This window comes from Caretta caretta, chromosome 2, assembly GCF_965140235.1.
Source record: "Caretta caretta isolate rCarCar2 chromosome 2, rCarCar1.hap1, whole genome shotgun sequence".
NCBI classification, from domain to species: Eukaryota; Metazoa; Chordata; order Testudines; family Cheloniidae; genus Caretta; species Caretta caretta.
Window position 1 is genome coordinate 177626160 of NC_134207.1, and position 26086 is coordinate 177652245.

Consider the following 26086-nt stretch of genomic DNA (forward strand, 5'->3'; position numbering starts at 1 on the left):
AACACATCATCGTTTTAACCTCTAAAAAATCCTCTCTCTCATATCGTCATTGACTTTTTTAAATTTTGTGGCCCATTGAACAAAAAAGTGCAGGATCTCCTTTTCAGTATCACCCTACGTATAACTCCCCAAACCAACTAACCCCTGAGTAAAATAAAGCCTTCTGCAACGTAGTGTACAAAACCCAAGCTTAATCCCTGTGAAAATTATGAAGTGAGAAAGCTGGCCTGGTTATCCTCCACAGGCAAAGTCAGCATTGTGCTACCTCATTTCAAGGAATAACAGTGCATTAATCTACCAAAACTTCCACTCGTATGCAGCAGCAGCTTTATAAATGCAGGCCCTTGGTATACAATAAATTTGTTCCTTTATCACACATTCCTTTTCTGTTCTTTTATTCTAGTGCACAATCTTGGTATATACTGGTGCACAGCAGACACTACATACAGAACAGATTCATTTATTTCAGTCATCAATTCTATTTTACAATTTTTAGTGATGCATTTTGATTCCTTGAACACTCTCATTCCTTTATCAGATATTTGATTCAGAGGATGTTCACTCTGCATACATTTGCACTCAAGTAGATGTATAGTCTTTATGGAATAGGTTTATTCCAACATCAGAAATTCATTTAAATGAGATTCACTGAGTAGCAAAATAGGTGCAAAATATAGCCTCTTAACTTTGTCTGAGACAGCTGGTTGAGCTGGCGAGAGAACAATCAACCCAACAAGCTCCAATGGGAAAATCAGTGCAGTGCCCAGCTTTCATATGTTTATGGGCATAAGAAGGTAAAAACATTTTAACCAAATGTATGGTATCTGTTATGAATAAAGAAACATTTAACTTTGTGAAATACTAAAAACAAAAGACAAATTCCTCTTAGCTCTTGGGAGTTCCTAGCCAAGAAAAGGCTCAAAATATTTCTGCATCATATTTTCATTTAACTGTATTCAAAGTTTGATAATTCTATCAATATACTTTGTAGTTACACCTGCGATAAGGACTAGGATGATTGCTTGTGAGAGTGAAGAATTATTTTCCCGCACTGCAGTATTTGCATAGAAAAATGTTATGGATTCTTGCCCTCCTGTCCTCTGAAGAATCAGATATTGACCACTGATGAGAGCAAGATACTGTACAAGACTTGATGTACCAATGGCCTGATGCAATATGGAAAAGGCTATATTTCCAAATGTGCAATCCATTTTAGGGTCATCAGTTAATGATTGTTGTAATCATACCATGTTACTAGCCTCATACTCAACACAAATGACTTGAATCACATTTTTATAGGTAGTTGAAAGCTGGTGTGGAGGAAAGCAATTGTTATTTGAATATTTGTAAAACATGTTACTAATGTATCACAAAGGCTCCGTGAGAACTGACCTGAGGATCCGAGAATACTTGCTGCATACTGTTGATTGGACCATATGGAACACCACTACCTTCAAAGAGTTCAAGCCATTTGGTGGTCATTTTTTCTGAAAACCTAGGAACAAACAAGGAGCATGTGGTTTAAACTCTCCGTTTCAGATTCCAAAGAATGCACAGCAACCCCACCCCCCTCACTGACTTCTTCCCAGGCAGTCAATAATACAACAAAAATGTGCTGCATGTGTTCCTTGGAAATGCAAAGACTACGCCTTAGGGCCAAGATCATGGTTAGACTGACTTATAATTCTATCTGATTGTCTGATGCAATCCAGCAATGATGCAAACCAAAATTATCAACATTTCCAAATATGGATCAATGGGTTTCCTTGAGTCCTTAATTACAGTAATGTGCTTCACATTTTATTTATTTATTTAACAACAAAAGAATAGACATGATGTGGGTAAGAGTCCAATGTATGAAAGTGTCCTATTTTTGATCATAAAGATCACTGATTTAAAGCAGTACAATGTTTTTCCTCCGTTACATTTGAAACATATGTCAGACTTAACAAAACACAATTGTTGGTCAGATAACAACATCAACTACATATTTATTTGCTGTACGATTATATAATCTGTCCTCAGGACATCCGGTTGAGCATATGTGTGCTCTGCTTATCCTGTGTAATCCAAAATTCCAAGTCTTTTTATACCATTTGTAAAGCTTAGCTCATTTCCTTGAAAGCATTCAATTTTCAGCGAGTCGGAAGTCCTTCTCTCTACCGTATTTCCCTCTTGAGATATTTTCATAAGTGCAATTCTATTTCTTGTCTGCAAGGCAGAATTACCGGTGTCCGGGCAGCACAAATGGTCCTGAAGCAAAGGCAGTAACTAGCAAGTATAAGATGATATTTTCTATTGGTTTCTGGATTTCTGAAGCAGAAATGAACTGACATGGATTCCACCTCCTAAATGTCCTGAAGATACATAACATGATAGTCTGCCAAGATATTGGACAGGTTTAAAACCACTGAGGACAATTGGCATACTAGATTCAAACACACAAAGGAACTGACATGTCGTATATTTCCTGTTAAGTTTTCCTGCATAACTGGCATTCTCTATTTCACCATTTCCAAGTTCCTGAAGTCTAATAATCAACAACATTAACAACATTAAATTTTAGTTCAAGAATGCACTTTTCCCAAACATCTCTGGATGTCTAATAAAAACGTTAAAACAAATATTAAACACAAAGGCAACAGAGACAACTATATCAGAGTCAAAGAGACCCTATGGATAACTTGTACACACTATTTGTATTTTCATGTATAATCTGTAACTGGCTGCAAAGTATTTTGTGATACTTGGGACTGAAAATGCTAGGGAGATACGCTATGCTGCAATGTTCTGTATTGCATATTGTAAATTATATTGCACTGATTGCCTATCCTAGCTTCACTTACAGTTCTCTTTTCTGTACAGAAGGGGTTTTATCCAATTTTCATGAAGTAAATTTAAATTTAATTTATACTACAGGCAGTGATAATTATCCAACATTAAGGTGAAATTCACCCTAGTGCACAAGGCATTTGCATTTCAAAGCATTGAGACAAAAGAGTTCTTCAAGATATTTTGTTCCTATGGGTACTTCATGCCAGGATCTGCATGGGCCCATTCTCATTTAATGGGAGATACTGTCAACAGTGTCCACACCTGCACCCTACACATCATCCTCATTCTCTGGTACAAGGATATATACGGAGGGATGGACCCACCACCACTCCAGTTCCTTCTCAACCATGAAGCCTTCTTGGGAAATCTAGGTTTGTTTTTGGGAAGTTCAGTCAATCTCATGGTTTGATAAATGGGCAGGACCATTGAGCTGTTTGAGACTTGTTGTATTTCCTTTTTTTCACAGGTGTGTAGATGCCAAGGTATTGAGCAAGTCTTTGGGGGGAGTAGAGGGACCCATCCAGGAACCACAGAAGAGTTTCAACCCCTCAAAGGGAAAGTCCTCCACAGTTGTTTTGTATTTCCCAGGGAAGGCTGGAGGATTGCAGCCAAGATACTCAATGCATGGACTATAGTGGTAGCTACAGAGGGCAAAGCTATGACAGTGATGCTGAGTGAGGCCTGAAGGGAAGCCTTGACAATCTCCTGGCCTTCTGTGATGAGATCCTGAAACTGCTCCCTCTGGTCCTGTGGCAGATGTTGAGAAAACATGAAATAATTTGTAAAGTCATATTTTCCCATTGAGGCATAACAGCTGGCCACCATGAATTGCAGAGCAGCCGAAGAGTAGTTTTTGCTGCCAAGAAAGTCTATGCATTTAAGTTGCCTGTCAGAAGGGACTGATCAAGACCAATACTGTCTAGTTCTTACATTAATTGTACTGATGACCAAAGAGTTAGAGGTAGGATGGGAGAAAGGATACTCTGAACCCTTGGAAAGAATATAGTATTTTTTTATCAGTCTGCTTACAAGTGAGTGGTATGGTCACTGGTGTTTGCCACACCAAAGGGGCTAGGACTAACGGACACTGAAGGGCAAAGCAATTTTCCCCAGGGGGAAAGTATGTAAAATGTTCAGCAAACAATGTTGATCTCCTCCAACAGTACCCATAAGGATTTGAGGTCTGGAAACACCTTGAATCATCCCATAGGATGGTGGGGTGTGTGGGCAGGCATAACAGCCTCATCCGGTGAGGAACAGGATTTGTACAATGGTGATGTCTCCTCCTCTGCGCCTAGCTCCTGCTGTTCTGGAGGTTCTTCCTGTGGAAGGTGGCCCACTGGCAGCAGCTGTTGTTCTTGACCGGACCTCTTGCATGAGAGCACACTGTATAACTGTTCTCATAGAGGTCCCACGGGTTCCAAAAAGCCTACTGTACTGGGCCATAAGGAACAGGGCAGGACCCCAGGGAGCCCTTTCCAGGGTTGATGGGCCAGTTGTCTGCTGGTGGTCTCTTCCTCAAGACACATCTCAAGGAAGGGAAGCTAGAAGAGAAAGATGGGGGAAACCTGTATGGACACATCTGAGTCAGACGAGGTATCCTCACCTGTGTCCAGTGGCAGAGCAAGAGGCATCAGTACCAGGGGTCACATCACTACTGGAAGCCTGGGAGGGACCAGTAACTGAACAGTTTCCAGTGGTCAAGTCTTTGTAGAAGGATGCATTAGGATCAGAGGATAAGTCAGCTCCAGAGGGTAAGTTGATACTGGTGGGAAATCCCTCTTGGTACCCCTCAAGAGAGAATTCATGCTCTTCCAGATTTGGAGATCCTCCTGAGACAGGAACCTGGACGGGAGTGGAGAATCTGGATACTGTTGCGAGGTACTGGGGACGGTAAGGAACGGAGGTCCATATGCTCTTTACTGTGATCTGAGAAGGATGATACTGAGGACAATTACTTTAAGACCTTGGACTTGGAGGAATCCTTGTGTTTAAAATGCTCCAGTTCTGGTACTGATGCCGGTGCTGCATGAGGTTACTTGCCAGGAGGCATCTCGGTGTGTTGCATGTTGGGATCTTTTCTGGTGGCACTGTGAACTCACTTCCAGAGGAGGTAGAAGCCTCAGTGATATCAATACCGGGATGTGAGAACTCCTTGTTTCTGATCAGGAGAGTGACTTTCTTCTTCTCTTGGTCTCTGTTTCTGGAGACCGTGGTCTCTTCTTTTAGATGGTTGCAAAGAATCTGAGAGCCCCCACGGTCTTTGCTTAATGAAGTTGGGGCTGGTGCAGTACCAGCGCACTCTGAGCAGTGGAGGCTTGAGAATGAGGGGCCCGGACCCCATGGGTCTCAGAGAATGCGCCATCAGCAGCAGTTTCAATCTGTCCCCTTTCTGGATCTGCTTCTGAATTCACTTGCACTTAGAGAGGACATGGGTCTCTCCAAGACAGCCACGGCAGTTGGAATGCCTGTTGCTGAAGGGGAAGAATCTGTGGCAGGTCTGGCAGGGTATGAATTCCAAGGTCTTGGGCATAACCCGCCAGGAAAAGCTGGAGATGGAGAGGGCTGAATGGAATGTAGGCCCAAACAAACAAAAAAGGATGGGGGGAGCACAAAGTTGTGCTAAATTCAATAGAAAAATAACAGTAAAATGAAACTATAGCAAAGACATCAAAAATAAAAAAATAAGAAAGAAAAGTCAGCAAGCTGCGTAGCTAGCTAAAGGACACAATGACCCTCTGTCTCAAGCTGCAGGCAGCTGAGAAGGAACTGAGCAGCAGCAACTCCACCCCTCCCTACATAGCTTTATACCAGAGCACAAGGATGTGTAGACAGCAGAGCTGTGGATACGGCTGACAAAATCTCTGATCAAGTGTGCACAGGTGCACGCACATCCTCACAAGGAGCACCTCTGGGGACAATAACTTAAAGAAGAATGCTAGTGCATAGGCCTTGTGTTGGCCTTCTGCAGAGGAGGAAATTTCACCTTTAGTGAATACGTTTAACAAAATCAGAATGGTAGAAATGGAGAAGTAGTAATACAACTACTACTACTAATAATAAACAACAACAGAACTAATTTGTGGTCATGGGATAGAAATATTAAACCCATATCACATGGGCAGCTGAAACCACCTATTCTCAAGTACAACGTTTGATACAACTTTTTTATTCTTTTTTAATCCATTTTAATTATATATTTGATTAATATCAAAGTAACTTCCTGGCAAAGATTTGCTTAGGAACATAGGTGCAGGCATAATGAATCTGACTCTTAATCCATCCAGTTCAGTATCCCCTCTGACAATATCCAGAACCAAATGCTTTAGAGCAAGAAACCCCACAATAGAGAGATGTGGGGAATCTCTCCCCCCTTGATGGTCACATACTGGTCCCTAACAGAAATTGATTTAAGCTCTGATGTATGGGAAGAAGAAGAACTGGGAAGGCAAATGCTGCATTTGGAAGACTCAAAAACATCTGGCAACTCAAAAATATCTCTCTCAAGACAAAACTGAATGTGTACAAAGCAATTGTTATCGCCATCACAACATATAGTAGTGAGACATGGCAACTTACCAAGGAAGATATGCAAAAGCTGGATGCATTTCATCACAAATGTCTGAGATGAATATTGGGAATAAAATACAGAGAAAGGAAGATGAATGAAGAAGTCAGAAAAATTACTGGACAAGGTACCCTCTCACAAATAATCTACAAAAGAAGACACCAGTGGCTGGGACATGTGCTGAGAATGGAAAAACAATGCTTACGAAGTACTGCCCTTGAATGGAAGCCGAAAATGCAAGAAGAAAGAGAGGAAGACTGTGAATAACATGGAAATGAACAGTTCTGAATGATATCAAGCACGGCAACATGTAATGGGAAGATTTGGAGAGAAGGGCAGTTGACAGGCAAGGATGGCAAATGTGGATAGCCCAATGTGCAGCAAAGCACAGGATGGACTGGTCTAAGGTACTGGTTTTATCTCCCTTCCAATATTCTTTTTTGTTTTAAACTATTCTAAACCTGCATATTCTTTTTTATCCACATAAATGTCCAATCTCTCTTTGAATCTTACTACGTTCTTGGCCTCAAAGACATCCTGTAGCACTGAGTTCTGCAGTCTAATTACACACTGTAGGTATTCACTGAACTTTCCACAATGATGCAGGTCCCTGACCTGAGCTGATAGAGTTAAATTAGAGCTGTGTAAAGTGTATGAGTAGTTCACAATTTCCCCTGTAATGGCATTACTTTGCCTTTATCAGCATTGTTTTGATTTGCCATTGTGCTGCCCATTCACCTAGTTCAAGTGTCTCTGAAGTTCCTCACAGTCCCTCTCTGGTCTTGAGTAACCTAAATAATGCAAGTCATCTGCAAATGTTGCTCCTTCCCTTTCCAGATCATTCATAAATATATTAAACAATACAAGATACAGTATGAAAGCTTGGTGCACCCTCCTGCTAACCTTTTGCAAAAATGAAAACTGATAGTTTAACACTACTCTTTGCTTTCTCTCTCCTAACCAATTTCCAATCCATGACAATACATGCCCTGTCTTCTTCTGTCTACTTAGATTTTTTTTAGCAGCCTCTTGGGTGAGGAATCCTGTCAAAGGCTTTTTGAAAGCCTAAGTAAATTATGTCAAGCAGTTCCTCTGTACCCACTACTTTTTTGACACATTCAGATAATTATAATAGATTAGTGAGAATTACGGTTTCTTTACAGAAACTGTGCTAATTAGACCCTATCGTATTGTTGTCTTCAAGGTGTTTTATTATTCTATTTTTAATTACTGTTTCAATCAATTTACTTTGTACAAACGTAAGATTACTGGTCTGCAATCTCACAGATGACACCTAGAGCCTTTTTTAAATATACACAACATTTGCTACTTTCAATCCTCTAGTACAGCAGCTGTTTTTAATGAGTGTCCGTATATTTGCTAGTACTTTAGCCAATTCCCACTTAAGCACCTTTATAAGTCATGGCCTAATGCCTAATTGCACTTTAAATTAGCAGTTTTCCAGCGCTACTACTTCTGACACCTTAATCTCTGCTAGTGCCTCATCTTTATTATCAGGAAAAAGATCCATAGTGCCGATCTTCCTAATATCCTTTGTGGTGAAGATTGATGCAAAGAAATTTAGCTTCTCAGAAATGTCCCTATCTTCTTTAATTACTCCCATTAGCCTTTGGTGATCCAGGGGACCCAATGATTATTTCACAGGCTTCCAGCTTCTGATGTACTTCAGGAATTTCTTGCTGTTCTTGCTAACAAAATGCATATAGATGTGCCCCACAGTAAAACACGGATGGTTATTGAATGAAAAGGATACTCTGAAATTGGAGTCCTTTCAACAAGAGTGTCAATTACTTAAGGCTACATAAACATTATTCTCCCATGGCAAGTCTGATTAATTTTCAAGACAAGTACATTCATCATCACTGGAGTTACACAAGTGATCTTGATTATTCTGTGAAGTAAATGCCTGTCAATTTCAAAACATACTCCCCGGGCTGCAGGCCCTCCAGCAGCAATGGGAGGAGGCCTTTAGAAGTTTTAGTATTTTTCTATGCTTTTTCCTGTCCGGCAACATAGGAGAACTTATTGAAATTTTGTGGAAAACAAAAGGGGCAGTCTTTTAAAAACACATAGCTTAAAAAAAGAAAATCCCATTTTGATCACGTTCTTGATCTTTTTATTTATTTTTTGTGGGGGCTGGAGAGAAGTCCTAAAAGCATTAAATTCAATCAGTCAGAGATGTACCATCTCTACATTCCATCATCCCTAAAGGAAACATCCATCATTTTCACCTGCAGTTGAAGCTCTTGACCTAAACCTGATGTGGGATATCTTCCTATATCTGTACTGAAAAGCAGTAAGAGCATATTTTTATTACACACACAGAGGCAAAACTGTTTAAAATAATGGTCTATGTTCAGGTTTCAGAGTAACAGCCGTGTTAGTCTGTATTCGCAAAAAGAAAAGGAGTACTTGTAGCACCTTAGAGACTAACCAATTTATTTGAGCATGAGCTTTCGTGAGCTACAGCTCACTTCATCAGATGTATACCGTGGAAACTGCAGCAGACTTTATATATACACAGAGAATATGAAACAATACCTCCTCCCACCCCACTGTCCTGCTGGTAATAGCTTATCTAAAGTGATCATCAGGTGGGCCATTTCCAGCACAAATCCAGGTTTTCTCACCCTCCACCCCCCCAAACAAATTCACTCTCCTGCTGGTGCTAGCCCATCCAAAGTGACAACTCTTTACATAATCAAGTCGGGCTATTTCCTGCATAAATCCAGGTTTTCTCACATCCCCCCCCACCCCCATACACACACAAACTCACTCTCCTGCTGGTAATAGCTCATCTAAACTGACCACTCTATATTCAGCCTACTGAAGCAAGAATATACAAGCTACTTTGTCCTCAGATTTCAGAGTGGTAGCCATGTTAGTCTGTATCAGCAAAAATAATGGGGAGTCCTTGTGGCACCTTAGAGACTACAAATTTATTTGGGCATAAGCTTTTGTGGGTTAGAACCCACTTCATCAGATGCTTGGAGTGAAAATACAGGAGCAGGTATACATACATGAAAGGATGGGGATTGCTTTAACAAGTGTGAGGTCAGTCTAATGAGATAAATCAATTAACAGCAAGATACCAAGTGAGGAAAAATAAGTGGTAAGAGAGTGGTCCATTACAGACAGTTGACAAGACGGTGTGAGTAACAATAGGGAGAAATTAGTATTGGGGAAATTAACTTAATTTCTTAATTTCTTGAATTGAGATGGTTGATGTTGAAAGTGCTGAATACTATACAATTTTGAGATAACAGAAAACTAATGCTTTCTCCATCAGGAGCCCAGGGCTGTGAAATTCTCTCCCCACAAAGGTACTTATGTGGCAATCTTCAGGATTATGTGCAAGATTTTTTTTTCCTTTGCACAATTTAAAAAAAATACTTTTTCTCTTTGTTGTATGGTTTCGTATTGTTTGTTGGCGTCCCCGACTCTGTATAAACTCCAATTTATTAATATTTGCCAAATTACAGTTTTCATTTTTTGTTTTTTTGCTATTGGTTTTATTATTAGGGCACCCTAACTCTTTGAAAACGGGCACCAAAAAATTAAGCAATTATGATTTAATCTCTGTGGTTTCTAAGAGGAAAAAATGGCACTCATGAAACACAAATTACTCAAAACAATGGTCTTCATCAGTAATTAAAAGAGCCAGCGACACAGTAGACTATAACATTGTACTGAATAGTGCCGCAGTTCTGAAATGTGATTGTGAAGGTGAACCCATCCTTTGCACATGGGTAGAGCCTCACTGACTTTAAATGGCACTTGGTGTGGATGTCAAGGGTTGCCTACACAACTCGGACCACAGGAATGGTGTCTAATTGTGTATTTAGAGAGAGGTTTTTTTTAAAAATGCTTATTCTGCCTTCAGATATGCGCACGCTTCAGCTGAAATCAACAGGAGTCAGCGCCTATTAGTAAGGGTGTGAATGGGGATCAGAGCACAATCTGGCCATTAGGAATTATCTGTAAAGGTATTTTTGATCCATTACTGTCAATCATTTCCCTGTATTTGGACACTTCTGAAAAAAGTGGAATTTTTTTGTTTTATTTTATTATATATTAGGGCTGTGAAGCGATTAAAAAAATTAATCATGATTAATCACACTGTTAAACACAAAAGAATACGATTTATTTAAACATTTTTGGATGTTTTCTACATTTTAAAATATATTGATTTCAATTACAACTCAGAATACAAAATGTACAATGCTCACTTTATATTTATTTTTTATTACAAGTATTTGCACTGTAAAAAAACAAACAAACAAAATAGTATCAGGGGCTAGCCGTGTTAGTCTGCATCCACAGAAACAACACAAAAAGGAGTACTTGTGGCACCTTAGAGACTAACCAATTTATTTGAGCATAAGCTTTCGTGAGCTACAGCTCACTTCATCGGATGCATACTGTGGAAAGTGTAAAAGATCTTTTTATACACACAAAGCATGAAAAAATACCTCCCCCCACCCCACTCTCCTGCTGGTAATAGCTTATCTAAAGTGACCACTCTCCTTACAATGTGTATGATAATCAAGGTGGGCCATTTCCAGCACAAATCCAGGGTTTAACAAGAACTTCTGAGGAGGGGCGGAGGGGGTAGGAAAAAACAAGGGGAAATAGGTTACCTTGCATAATGACTTAGCCACTCCCAGTCTCTATTCAAGCCTAAGTTAATTGTATCCAATTTGCAAATGAATTCCAATTCAACAGTTTCTCGCTGGAGTCTGGATTTGAAGTTTTTTTGTTGTAATATCGCAACTTTCATGTCTGTAATCGCGTGACCAGAGAGATTGAAGTGTTCTCCGACTGGTTTATGAATGTTATAATTCTTGACATCTGATTTGTGTCCGTTTATTCTTTTACGTAAAAACTGTCCAGTTTGACCAATGTACATGGCAGAGGGGCATTGCTGGCACATGATGGCATATATCACATTGGTGGATGTGCAGGTGAACGAGCCTCTGATAGTGTGGCTGATGTTATTAGGCCCTGTGATGGTGTCCCCTGAATAGATATGTGGGCACAGTTGGCAATGGGCTTTGTTGCAAGGATAGGTTCCTCGATTAGTGGTTCTGTTGTACGGTATGTGGCTGCTGGTGAGTATTTGCTTCAGGTTGGGGGGCTGTCTGTAGGCAAGGACTGGCCTGTCTCCAAAGATTTGTGAGAGTGTTGGGTCATCCTTCGGGATAGGTTGTAGATCCTTAATAATGCGTTGGAGGGGTTTTAGTTGGGGGCTGAAGGTGATGGCTAGTGGTGTTCTGTTATTTTCTTTGTTAGGCCTGTCCTGTAGTAGGTGACTTCTGGGAACTCTTCTGGCTCTATCAATCTGTTTCTTCACTTCTGCAGGTGGGTACTGTAGTTGTAAGAATGCTTGATAGAGATCTTGTAGGTGTTTATCTCTGTCTGAGGGGTTGGAGCAAATGCGGTTGTATCGCAGAGCTTGGCTGTAGACGATGGATCATGTGGTGTGGTCAGGGTGAAAGCTGGAGGCATGTAGGTAGGAATAGCGGTCAGTAGGTTTCCGGTATAGGGTGGTGTTTATGTGACCATCGTTTATTAGCACAGGACAGGCCTAACAAAGAAAATAACAGAACGCCACTAGCTGTCACCTTCAGCCCCCAACTAAAACCCCTCCAACGCATTATTAAGGATCTACAACCAATCCCGAAGGATGACCCAACACTCTCACAAATCTTGGGAGACAGGCCAGTCCTTGCCTACAGACAGCCCCCCAACCTGAAGCAAACACTCACCAGCAGCCACATACCACACAACAGAACCACTAACCCAGGAACCTATCCTTGCAACAAAGCCCGTTGCCAACTGTGCCCACATGTCTATTCAGGGGACACCATCACAGGGCCTAATAACATCAGCCACACTATCAGAGGCTCGTTCATCTGCACATCCACCAATGTGATATATGCCATCATGTGCCAGCAATGCCCCTCTTCCATGTACATTGGTCAAACTGGACAGTCTCTACGTAAAAGAATAAATGGACACAAATCAGATGTCAAGAATTATAACATTTGGGCGTTAGCTTTCGTGGGTAAAAAACCCACTTCAGTGTTTTTCAATTCACCTAATACAAATACTGTAGTGTAATTTCTTTATCATGAAAGTTGAACTTACAAATGTAGAATTATGTACAAAAAACCTGCGTTCAAAAATAAAACTATGTAGTCCACGCAGTCCTACTTCTTGTACAGCCAATCGCTCAGACAAACAAGTTTGCTTACATTTGCAGGAGATAATGCTACCTGTTTCTTGTTTACAATATCACCTGAAAGTGAGAACAGGTATTCTCATGGCACTGTGGTAGCCAGTGTTGCAAGATATTTACGTGCCAGATGCACTAAAGATTTATATGTCCCTTGATACTTCAGCCACCATTCCAGAGGACATGCTTCCATGCTGATGACGAGTTGTGCTCAATAACGATCCAAAGGAGTGCAGCCCAATGCATGATCACTTTCATCATCTGAGTCAGATGCCACCAACAGAAGGTTGATTTTCTTTTTTGGTGGTTTGGGTTCTGTAGTTTCCGCGTCGGACTGTTGCTCTTTTAAGACTTCTGAAAGCATATTCCACACCTCGTCCCTCTCAGATTTTGGAAGACACTTCAGATTCTTAAACCTTGGGTCGAGTGCTGTAGCTATCTTTAGAAATCTCACATTAGTACCTTCTTTGCGTCTCTTCAAATCTGCAGTGAAAGTGTTTTTAAAACGAACAACATGTGCTGGGTTATTCTGTGAAACTGCTATAACATAAAATATATGGCAGAATGCAGGTAAAACAGAGAAGGAAACATACAATTCACCACCCCCAAGGAGTTCAGTCACAAATTATTTAACACATTATTTTTTTAACAGCATGGAAGCATAACCTCTGGAATGGTGGCCGAAGCACGAAGGGGCATAAAATGTGCAGCATATGTCGCATGTAAATACCTTATAATGCTGGCTACAAAAGTGCAACGCGAACACCTGTTCTCACTTTCAGGTGACATTGTAAATAAGAAGCAGTCAGCAGTATCTCCCGTAAATGTAAACAAACTTGTTTCTCTTAGCAATTGGCTGAACAAGAAGTAGGACTGAGTGGACTTGTAGGCTCTAAAGTTTTACATTGTTTTGTTTTTAGAGTGCAGTTATGTAAGGAAAAAATCTACATTTGTAAGTTGTACTTTCATGATAAAAAGAAAAGGAGTACTTGTGGCACCTTAGAGACTAACCAATTTATTTGAGCATGGGCTTTCGTGAGCTACAGCTCACTTCATCAGATGTATACCGTGGAAACTGCAGCAGACTTTATATACACACAGAGAATATGAAACAATACCTCCTCCCACCCCACTGTCCTGCTGGTAATAGCTTATCTAAAGTGATCAACAGGTGGGCCATTTCCAGCACAAAGCCAGGTTTTCTCACCCTCCACCCCCCCACACAAATTCACTCTCCTGCTGGTGCTAGCCCATCCAAAGTGACAACTCTTTACATAATCAAGTCGGGCTATTTCCTGCATAGATCCAGGTTTTCTCACATCCCCCCCACCCCCATACACACACAGACTCACTCTCCTGCTGGTAATAGCTCATCTAAACTGACCACTCTCCAAGTTTAAATCCAAGTTAAACCAGAACATCGGGGGGGGGGGGGGGTAGGAAAAAACAAGAGGAAACAGGCTACCTTGCATAATGACTTAGCCACTCCCAGTCTCTATTTAAGCCTAAATTAATAGTATCCAATTTGCAAATGAATTCCAATTCAGCAGTTTCTCGCTGGAGTCTGGATTTGAAGTTTTTTTGTTTTAAGATAGCGACCTTCATGTCTGTGATTGCGTGACCAGAGAGATTGAAGTGTTCTCCGACTGGTTTATGAATGTTATAATTCTTGACATCTGATTTGTGTCCATTTATTCTTTTACGCTCTACGTAAAAGAATAAATGGACACAAATCAGATGTCAAGAATTATAACATTCATAAACCAGTCGGAGAACACTTCAATCTCTCTGGTCACGCAATCACAGACATGAAGGTCGCTATCTTAAAACAAAAAAACTTCAAATCCAGACTCCAGCGAGAAACTGCTGAATTGGAATTCATTTGCAAATTGGATACTATTAATTTAGGCTTAAATAGAGACTGGGAGTGGCTAAGTCATTATGCAAGGTAGCCTGTTTCCTCTTGTTTTTTCCTACCCCCCCCCCCGATGTTCTGGTTTAACTTGGATTTAAACTTGGAGAGTGGTCAGTTTAGATGAGCTATTACCAGCAGGAGAGTGAGTCTGTGTGTGTATGGGGGTGGGGGGGATGTGAGAAAACCTGGATCTATGCAGGAAATAGCCCGACTTGATTATGTAAAGAGTTGTCACTTTGGATGGGCTAGCACCAGCAGGAGAGTGAATTTGTGTGGGGGGGTGGAGGGTGAGAAAACCTGGCTTTGTGCTGGAAATGGCCCACCTGTTGATCACTTTAGATAAGCTATTACCAGCAGGACAGTGGGGTGGGAGGAGGTATTGTTTCATATTCTCTGTGTGTATATAAAGTCTGCTGCAGTTTCCACGGTATACATCTGATGAAGTGAGCTGTAGCTCACGAAAGCTCATGCTCAAATAAATTGGTTAGTCTCTAAGGTGCCACAAGTACTCCTTTTCTTTTTGCGAATACAGACTAACACTGCTGTTCCTCTGAAACCTTTCATGATAAAGAGATTGCACGACAATACTTGTATGAGGTGAATTGAGAAATACTATTTCTTTTGTTTATCATTTTACAGTGCAAATATTTGTAATAAGAACAATAATATAAAGCGAGCACTGGGCACTTGGATTGTGTTGTAATTGAAATCAATATATTTGAAAATGTAGAAAAACATCCAAAAATATTTAATAAATTTTCGATTGGTATTCTATCGTTTAACAATGTGATTACAACTGCGATTAATCGCGATTAATTTTTTGAGTTAATCATGTGAGTTAACTGCAATTAATTGACAGCTCTGTGTAGCAGGGTGCTGGTGCAAAAGCACCTAATTAGCCCCTGCTCAGCCAGCTCCAATCAAGAGAAACAGATTGGGGCTAGTGGATCAGGCCTGATGCCTGGCCTGGGGATTGGCCCCACCTGCAGGCCTGACAAGCCAGCAACTATAAGGGCTGGGAGCCAGTATAAAGGGAGTAGCCAGAAGGAAAGGTCAGGCTCCTGGCTGTAGGCTGACTGCTAGCCAAAGAGGGAACTAAACCTGTAAGCCTTGTAAATAGCTCAACACTGGTGGTGGGAGAACTGTGTGTGTAAATAAAGCCACGGGTGCTGCATAACTGGAAGCCTCTCTGAGCGTTACTGGGGCAATCAGCAGACCTTAGAAGGAGGGGATGGCACTTCCGGGGCAGAGGACCTGTCACACCCTATTATATATATTTTCTTTTTACAAGAGACACCATCATATAACATTAGTCTGTGGTAAGGAACCTGGGATGCAGGCTCTTCTGAATCCCAGGGCCTAACAACTAAAGGCTCAAGAAACAAAGAAAAAAAGACCTAGACCTCTTATTGCAGAACTTTGCAGGTCTTTACCTCACCAGAGCAGGATCCAGACTGCACTCTCTCTGGTAAGTTTTTTGGAAAAAGCTCCCAGCCCTCTCTGCATTTAATCACACACCAATTACAAAGTTTCTGCAGCCAGGATATTAAAGAAGTGCAGTGTTACCTGCAGTGTTTAAAATTAAAGATATTTTAGATTAAAAAAAAATAATCAAAATATCCTAGTAATCTTTATGGTTTAATGGTCTAAATATGCGGAAAAAAAATAATTCCTCAGTGCAAATAACCCAACTCTCACTGCAAAATTTCTTTGATATTTGATCGCCTGTAAGTTAAAAGCTAAAGCCTGATCCAGCAGCTTTCATGCACATGTGTACTCCCACTGAACTCCTGCATTTATGTAACCATAATTATACATTTACAAATTCAATAAATACACTGGAGTAAGAAAACCGTTGCTGCTTGCAACACTGCATCCCAAGTTTATAGCCTGGACAAAAATATTCACAGTTTAGCGGTGCAGTCAATTCCTAAAACTAAAGGTAGCTCAGCCTTATATCGGTACTAACATGCACCATGATTTTTCAATCATTCACTCTGCAAGCCTATGCACAAATATTGCTTGTTTCAACACTGTACAGGAAATGTCTAAAATTCAGACTAAAATTGATCAATCTGGATTATCAAACAAGAAGGATAACCCACCCACCCCCCCGTCGACGATGCAGTTTGTTCTTTTAAAAAAAAATCTCTGCTTTCCATTTATTTCTACTGAAAGTCAAGAGGCAGCTTTTGCCTGGCAAATCTCTAGCCATTAAAAAGTCTGGATTTCCATCCCGATTCTTGGGCAGGCAAGGGTCAGAAGAGCTGCAGAAACACACTCAGCCCCTAGAGGATGCAGGCTGGGGAAAGCTAGGAAATGCTCTGCTGTGCTCCTTTCTCAGTCAGTTAGGAAGCAACATCAATGCTCTGAAGAATGTGTCCTCAACCTGGGGGTTGCAAACAGGTGTCTGAAAGTCACGACCACCCTGCATCTCCCATTCATTTCTTAAATGCATGAAAACATTTCCATTCCTATTAGGCTCTGTAAAAGCTTGCTTCTACTGTATCCAAATTTTGGGCCCACGCTAAATTACACTGATAACGCGCCTTTAAATACAAAACATATGTTTTTAACAATGGAGGGCAGAAGCAGAACGACCACCACAACAAGCTGGTTTCAAAGAGAGCCACATGAGCAAATCATAAATCTCCATCACATCTGTGAAAAATGCAGAGAGTACAACCACCCATCAATCATGTGCTTTATGACTACCCAAAAGCATTTGATACCATCCGATACGACCCTCTTTGGAGGACACTGGCAGACATGGGGAATCAAGCAAATTGAAATGGTCCTGGATTATACGAGAAGGGTGGAGAAACAGTGCTTGAAAGAGGGCTTACGGTAGGTTGCAAATGATGAGAGCACAGGGTATTGTAGGTGAGCTACTTCAACCAACCTTGTAATTCCAAAAATGTTTTAAATGACCAATCAAGAAAGCCAGAGACAGTAGCATACAGCCTCTCTCTTTCTCCAGAGAAAGGAAGGAGATAGGAACCTGAGGAGATAGATAAGACTGAGAGCAAAGGGCACTTTGTCTTTCTGCTATGCACTGGCATTCACACAGTCATGTTCCAGCTAGTCTGCAAGCTATTTCCACAGAAGTCCAGAGCATAATGTCTACCAATGGTTGCCTGAGAGTTTTGTTAAGACTATCTTTCTTCTTCAATGCACTAAAGCTTTCTAAAAGCATGAACAAAACTACTCGACAGTTTGTTAACGTGGTTTCTAAATATTTTGTTTGTTTTTCATGGCTCCCATGCGCTATTATTTTCACATAAACAGTGCTAATAAATGCTATAATTCCCTGATCACATCTTTATTTAAAGTTGTATCTTCCTAAAGCATGACCCAGGAGAGAACCACAGTTGTTCTGATCCTACTGTTAGAAAGAAAGTGCAGTGTTTATAAACACCTGACACAGAGAAAACAAAGCACAGGAGGGGAAAAGAGGATTAGGAAACCATCCTCTCTACCCAAAACAAGCTTAGAAGCTGAGAAGACTGCACCACTGAGGCAGACACTTGAGTTTTCCAGATAGAGCTTCATGCTGTGTCATTTGGGTGACTGCTGAATGGATACGGTGTTGCATACAGTGTAGGAGTCTCTGACATTTACTATATAAACTATAAACAAATGTAAACCATTATCTCTAAGTGACATAAAATGCTGAATAAAGCCCATCAAAAGAAGGAAATTTCCAGTTACGGCTGAAAACACTTAATACCGGAAAAATAATTTTAGGCAAAACAGAATTTATGAGATGGGTTTCAGCCCCAATTTAGCCTTCTAGCATGCTTTTTTCATATGAATGGCTCAAACCATTAGCATTAGTTAATTGTAGATTTAAAATATAGAATTACTTAAGTGAAAAATGGATTTTTAAAACTCTTCATGGATCTTCTCTAACACTGCTTCCTTCCTATCTCATACACTCTTCTGTTCATCTTACAATGATCTCCTCTCTCTTTCCACAAAATAATCACTTTGGTGCAAGAGCCTTCTCCTCTGCAACTACTGCGATCCAGAATAGTGTTCCTGCATCTCTCTGCTCCATCAACCATGCATCTATTTTCCAATATGATCTGGAATCTTTTCTCCCCTGCCTAAAAATTCATAATTTCTCTCCCACTTCACCATTAATTATCTCTATAATTGCAGTTAACTCAGTAAAGAATTTTGGGACACAGCTTGAAACAACAGATCATTAGTCTGAGTACCGTAAATATGTCATTAGACTTTTCAAAATGACTACTAGAGTATCTATTCCAGGGGTCGGCAACCTTTCGGAAGTGGTCTGCCGAGTCTTTATGTATTCACTCTAATTTAAGGTTTCGCGTGCCAGTAATACATTTTAACATTTTTAGAAGGTCTCTTTCTATAAGTCTATAATATATAACTAAACTATTGTTGTATGTAAAGTAAATAAGGTTTTTAAAATGTTTAAGAAGCTTCATTTAAAATTAAATTAAAATGCAGAGCCCCCCGAACCGGTGGCCAAGACCCGGGCAGTGAGAGTGCCACTGAAAATCAGCTCGCATGCCCCCTTTGGCATGCATGCCATAGATTGCATACCCCGATCTATTCCATAGTCTGTAAGAGTCTCTTGTGTTAGTGCCTAATTAGACCCTTCTCCTCTGAAGCCCTTAATGTCCAGGGGGGCAATGCAGTTGCTCTTGACATATTTGCAGATACAATTTGTGATGACAAGCCCATCTTAAAAGATTTTTTATTGTCTGTGGATTAAGGAAATGATAATCAGACAAAGTTTGTCTATGACATAAATGTAAGCACCAATGGCCCGTGCTGAAACTTTACAATATTGTCAATGTGAAAACCTCCCAACTTTATACCCAGTAAAACCTTTTGGAACAACTGATTGATTTCCTCCCCATTCTTAACATTCTAGTTCACCTTGCAAATTTACAAAATATGGAAACTACTAATTACTCTCTCTTTTTTGCTCTTACCATTCAAAAAACAGCCTAATGGAGATCTCTGGCTATGTGTAGATCAGCCTTGTGACTCAAGAGTATGGTGCCAGGAAGTCTGCAGGCACCTAGTCTGTCTATCTCCCATCCAACACTTTTTGTGTTTGTTTCTTTAAAAGAGGATGGGGAGGTTGGCCTTCTGGTGACTCCAGCAAGGGGCAGTTGCAGTCCCAGGCACACATGGACTCCCTCGCTACTCATATGTGTTAGCACAGGCTAAAAAGAGGCAGTCTTTGGGAGCAGGAACCATTCTTGTTCTTTTTCCAACAGTTTGAAGACATTCACTATTCCTGGAGAAAAGAGGAAGGAGGTAGAACAGGCTGTGGTGGTGGTGATGTTTCTGAACATAGTCCCACAGTAGGGTTACGCTTCAGGTTGCTTCACAACAAGTTAGAGTGACCAGACAGCAAGTGTGAAAAATTGGAATGGGAGTTCAGGGTAATAGGAGCCTATATAAGAAAAAGACCCCAAAATGAGGACTGTCCCTATAAAATCAGGACATCTGGTCATCCCTACAACAAGTACTTAACCCAGGCCTTGAAGGGAATTATTGCAGAAGTGGGACCTGAGCATTGCCGAGGCTATTCTTGACAGAGAGCTATCTCAGTAATGTGTTGGTCCCCACTCCAGTCCAACGTGTACAACAGAAGTCAATGATGAAATAATGTCAGTCCTGGATCAGACTTAGGGTACTACTTCTCTGTTCTTTCTAAGGTCCAGGAGGATCAGAACCAAGGTGGAGGGGATGCAAATGGTTTATCCAAATACATTAGCAAACTCTGATTGGAGCTGGGGTGTATCATCCTGGATCACATGCCCCACCAGCAGACCTCTAGGCACAGCCAGCAACATGAGCTCAATTGTGTCAGTCTCAAAATAGCAAGGCTGAGGAAGGAAGCTTAGCCCATTGAGAGGCAGCTTAGGGATGGAGACAGCACAAACAGGATTCCAACATGGAAAATGCACTGTCTCCAATAAGGCTGGAAAAGCAAAGGTCAGTTTATTAGAAGTAGGAGAAAGCTACTCAACTGGGTTTCCTATTCCTAGAATAATGCATGCTATTGCAAAAACTTTATGTCTGCCTTTGAAGTAACAACGATTATATCAAGGGAATGGCAAGTGCCCAGACTAACACCCTACTGGCAAGTGTCCCACTTCAAATTTGCACCTAAAATTCCCTCGAAAAGGGAAATGAAAACGATTTGCATCAAGAAAGAGAAACAGCAACACACTTTAAAAAAAATTGGAGCAGCATTCAGAGCTGTGAAACACGCAGCACCTATTCTGTATTCTTAAACACAGATGAAAAAATGGGAATTTAATGAATGCAAAAGCTGATACATTTTCTTTTCTTTTCCATATGTGAATATCAGCTATCATTACAATTTAACAACAGGACATGTTCAAACTACTTCTACTTGAAAGTTAAATGTATATTCACATAATTGCAAGAGCAGGACGTTCTGGGGGGAAATGTAGGCTGACAGACTGCATATCTTATTCCAAAGGTAGCTCTGTAAACAGCTTTATTGATTTTGAATTATGTTCAGTCAGGTGTGCTTTTTTCTATTCTGCCATATACATAATGAGGACATGTGGGAGGATTAATAGTCAAATGTGGCACTAACTAGAATCTTTCTTTTTTTGAGAGGAAACCATGGAGATTTTGATGTGATTGATTTTTTTCCCCTTTGACTGTCAGTTTTGTTGGTGATGCTGACAAATTCTGTTGCCTTTTTTCCCATCTTTGGAAAAAAAATCAAAATTGTCTGGAGGGATCCATCTATTTATGATGGCACCCACCATCTGAATATCTGTATGGATAATGATGAGGAAAAGGAAGCTGGAACAGATGTCCTACTTCCTGAACATTTGTTTGGTTGGTTACAAAGAATCAGCAGCACCTGTTTTTATCTTTTCAGGACCTGGAGAATAAATTGACTATAGGGTCTGTCAGGGTTCCTTCCCCACTCTGAACTCTAGGGTACAGATGTGGGGACCTGCATGAAAGACCCCCTAAGATTATTCTTACCAGCTTAGGTTAAAAACTTCCCCAAGGTACAAACTTGCCTTGTCCTTTAACAATATGCTGCCACCATCAAGCTTTTTAAACAAAGAACAGGGAAAGAGCCCACTTGGAGATGTCTTTCCCCAAAATATCCCCCCAAGCCCTCACCCCCTTTCCTGGGGAAGGCTTGATAATAATCCTCACCAATTTGTACAGGTGAACACAGACACAAACCTTTGGATCCTAAGAACAATGAAAAAGCAATCAGGTTCTTAAAAGAAGAATTTTAATTAAAGAAAAGGTAAAAGAATCACCTCAGTAAAATCAGGATGGAAAATACTTTACAGATATACAGATTCAAAACACAGAGGATCCCCCTCTGGGCAAAACCTTAAAGTTACAGAAAACAGGAATAAACCTCCCTCTTAACACAGGGAAAATTCACATAAAATAAAAGAAAAGGAGTACTTGTGGCACCTTAGAGACTAACCAATTTATTTGAGCATGAGCTTTCGTGAGCCACAGCTCACTTCATCAGATGTGTACCATGGAAACTGCAGCAGACTTTATATACACACAGAGAATATGAAACAATACCTCCTCCCACCCCACTGTCCTGCTGGTAATAGCTTATCTAAAGTGATCAGCAGGTGGGCCATTTCCAGCACAAATCCAGGTTTTCTCACCCTCCACCCCCCCACACAAATTCACTCTCCTGCTGGTGCTAACCCATCCAAAGTGACAACTCTTTACATAATCAAGTCGGGCTATTTCCTGCATAGATCCAGGTTTTCTCACTTCCCCCCCACCCCCATACAAGCTCATGCTCAAATAAATTGGTTAGTCTCTAAGGTGCCACAAGTACTCCTTTTCTTTTTGCGAATACAGACTAACACGGCTGTTCCTCTGAAACCTGTCATAAAATAAAAGATAAACTAATCCGCCTTGCCTGGCTTACCTACACTGGTTGCAATATTGGAGACTTGGATTAGGATGGGTTGGAGAAGATGGATTTCTGTCTGGCCTCTCTCAGTCCCAAGAGAGAACAAACACGTAAACAGAGAGCACAAACAAAAGCCTTCCCCCCCTCCCAAGATTTGAAAGTATCTTGTTCCCTTATTGGTCCTTTGGGTCAGGTGCCAGCCAGGTTAGCTGAGCTTCTTAACCCTTTCAGGTAACAGGATGTTGCCTCTGGCCAGGAGGAATTTTATAGCACTGTACACAGAAAGGTGGTTACCCTTCCCTTTATATTTATGACAGGGTCCTAGTCAAGAAGAACACAGAGGAATATTCGTTTTCACCTTCCAAGACACTTAGATATCACGGCAATTGGAGCCTTAGGAAACGGGATTAAATAAACTTTGCCAGATCTTCAAAATTCCTCCCACAGGGAGCATCACTTCTGCCTTGCGCAGACTGAGTTTAGGTCCACATATCAGACCTTGTGGCCTCATTTCCCAAAACATAGGCATAGACTGGGACACAGTTGGGGTTAAGAATGATGCGGAAAGGCTGGTGCTATCAAAGAATGGATGTCCATGAACAAATATATTCCTCCCTGATACCAGTATGCTTGGGGTGTTACAGCTTCTGGCCCTTATCTCACTGGTGTCCAGGAAAAATGTTGGGTTCCTTGAGTTTTCTGATTAGGATTATTAGGCTTAGCGGCAGCCAAGTAAGACATCAGACTGCATAATTTCAATAAAGGTTGGGGTCTCGGTGTTGTCTTACATTTCTGCATCAGCCACATGTTCTTTTCTCTCCCATTTGCTTTCAATAATTAACCATATATGCTAAGTTTCAGCCATGAATGATATTCCTAAGGCCAACTTATGAACACCAACAATATGGGCTTAGAATAAAATAGTACCAGATCCTGAACAATAGCAGTGTAGCTTCATAATAGCTAGCTTATGGACACGCAGGTTCCTTTAAGATGCTTCACATGATAATTGTTATAAAAACTGTGTATGTTTTATTCAACAACATCATAAACAGTCATGTAAAACATGCAGAAATTGTTAGTGTTTCCTTCTACTCTAAGGCAGCAGTATTTGGTGCACTGTCTTTTATCAAAATGTTCCAGAATTAGGTTCTTTTGAAAATGCTTAACATTGAAAACACAGGAGCTAGAAACATGCCCCCCTTTCCAAGCCTCTTTCTCCCTACTACTCAAGCCAAGAAAGATAACTTTTCTGTGTATAGAAAAGAGAGGGTGGGGCTTAAGAGAAAACAAATGTAATTTATATTTGCAAACAGTACAGAAAGAAGCCATTTTGAAGTTTTGCAGCATACGTAACTCAAGAGTCACGGAAAAATTAGTCATACTTTTGTTGTTATTGTTGTTTTAAGGGCTTGTCACATGGGGTTTAGTCCACACTACCTTGAGGTAGTTTGGTGTGAAAACTCCTGCATACACACTATGCAATTCCTCAGAGTGAACTAACTCCGCATTTACCGCAAACTCTGGAGTATCTGTCAAAGTGTATTAAGTTCAATGTGAATTGAGTTAGTGTGGTCTACCATTCTGTGTGCATGCAATGTAGCTGCACACTACTTTGACAGTCCTCCAACTGCTATCCCACACAGCTTTTTGGGCATCTGTAACTGACCTGTCTGTTCACTTGTGTACCCTTCTCTGCTCTGTGGCCAAGTTGACCAGATGGCCCTCACCTACATGAAAGTTGGTGTGGTGTTACGACCGGCTCATTTGCACCCAGATTCCAATATATAGGCATTACAGTGATATTACTCCGGCAGCCTTTACAACATGCCTCAAGCAGCACTTGAAGTTGTGCCAAGAGCCTAGATCTCATTGCCATCCGGGGAGAAGTGTCAGAGCAGCAAGCTTTTGGGGCCAGCTACAGCAATAAAGATTGTTTGTGAACACTGCTAGTCAGACGTCTGAGAGGGGTCACAACTGGGACATCAACCAGTGCTGGATAAAGAGTAAACAGCTCAGGAGGACTTACATTAAAACCATGTGTCATAAATATAAAGGGAAGGCTAACCACCTTTAAATCCCTCCTAGCCAGGGGAAAAAACCCTTTCACCTGTAAAGGGTTAAGAAGCTAAAGATAACCTCACTGGCACCTGACCAAAATGACCAATGAGGAGACAAGATACTTTAAAAGCTGGAGGGGGGCTAGGGGGGAACAAAGGGTTCTGTCTGTCTGAGTGTTGCCTTTGCCGGGACCAGAGCAGGAATGCAGGTCAGAACTCCTGTGAAGGGTTAATAAGTAATCTAGCTAGATATGCGTTTGATTCTGTTTTGTTTAAATGGCTGATAAAATAAGCTGTGCTGAATGGAATGTATATTCCTGTTTTTGTGTCTTTTTGTAACTTAAGGTTTTGCCTAGAGGGATTCTCTAGGTTTTGAATCTGATTATCCTGTAAGGTATTTACCATCCTGATTTTACAGAGGTGATTCTTTTACTTTTTCTTCAATTAAAATTCTTCTTTTAAGAACCTGATTGCTTTTTCATTGTTCTTAAGATCCAAGGGTTTGGGTCTGTGTTCACCTATGCAAATTGGTGAGGATTTTTTATCAAGCCTTCCCCAGGAAAGGGGGTGTAGGGTTTGGGAGGATTTGGGGGGGGAAAGACATTTCCAAGCGGGCTCTTTCCCTATTATATATTTGTTAGACGCTTGGTGGTGGCAGCAATAAAGTCCAGGGCCAAAAGGTAAAATAGTTTGTACCTTGTGGAAGTTTTAACCTAAGCTAGTAAAAATAAACTTAGGGGGGTTTTCATGCAGGTCCCCACATCTGTACCCTAGAGTTCAGAGTGGGGAAGGAACCTTGACACCATGAATGCCAGGAAACAGTCTGACTGTGGAAATATAACCTATCCATTTTTTGAGGAGATGGTCAGGATTTTATGCAATTACACTACTGCTGAAACTTCCAGGGGAAGCAGAGAGGATTACTATCCAGCTCGCCCCCAGGTCTCGCCTGCTAACTCCTCCAACCCATATAAGCACCTCCAAGGTATGACCTTAACTGCAAAGCCAAACCAGGAAAAACAAGTCTCAATCCTTCACAATCTCCAAGGTACAAGTGCAAAACCAAACAGCATGTACTGCACACTCAAAACCCCCAATGTATCCCTCCTCGTGTACACACCACTTACCATCTCTGAGGTCCCCCCCAAGACTGCAAAGAATCTCAGGGAGAGGAAAGCAGAAATCATGTTAAAAAAGCACTATAATAACCCCTCTGGAACCTGAACAACCACCAGTTTTTTTTCTCTGTACTCCCCCAGGCATGGCACCTGCAGCAGTCCAGACACTCAAGGACAGGGCCTTCAGCAACAGCTGAGCAACTGACTAACTGAGGGAGAAGAAACAGGGAACTTGTATGAAATATTCACAGATCTCATTGCAGACTCCCCAAAAAACTGAAAACTATGGAGAGCTGACGGTTGTATTTGAGGTTGGAAAGGAATAAAAGACAGGGAGCTATCCAGACAGAGCGATAAAGTGGCCAAATACAGCATGGCAATGTCCA

The 26086-nt window shown here is 41.0% G+C and overlaps 1 protein-coding gene across 6 annotated transcripts in view; it reads right to left on the reverse strand.

Moving 5' to 3' along the window:
- Positions 1-26086, reverse strand: part of SUGCT (succinyl-CoA:glutarate-CoA transferase) — a 494323-nt gene that overhangs the window by 249983 nt on the left and 218254 nt on the right. For 5 of the 6 annotated variants that reach the window (XM_075125606.1, XM_048839164.2, XM_048839165.2 and 2 more), the window contains exon 12: positions 1393-1495. In XM_075125606.1, the coding sequence (XP_074981707.1) occupies positions 1393-1495 (103 nt within the window). Of the gene's footprint in view, positions 1-1392; positions 1496-12395; positions 13146-26086 lie in introns of those variants that run through there. The other variant, XM_075125608.1, reaches the window with a different exon arrangement.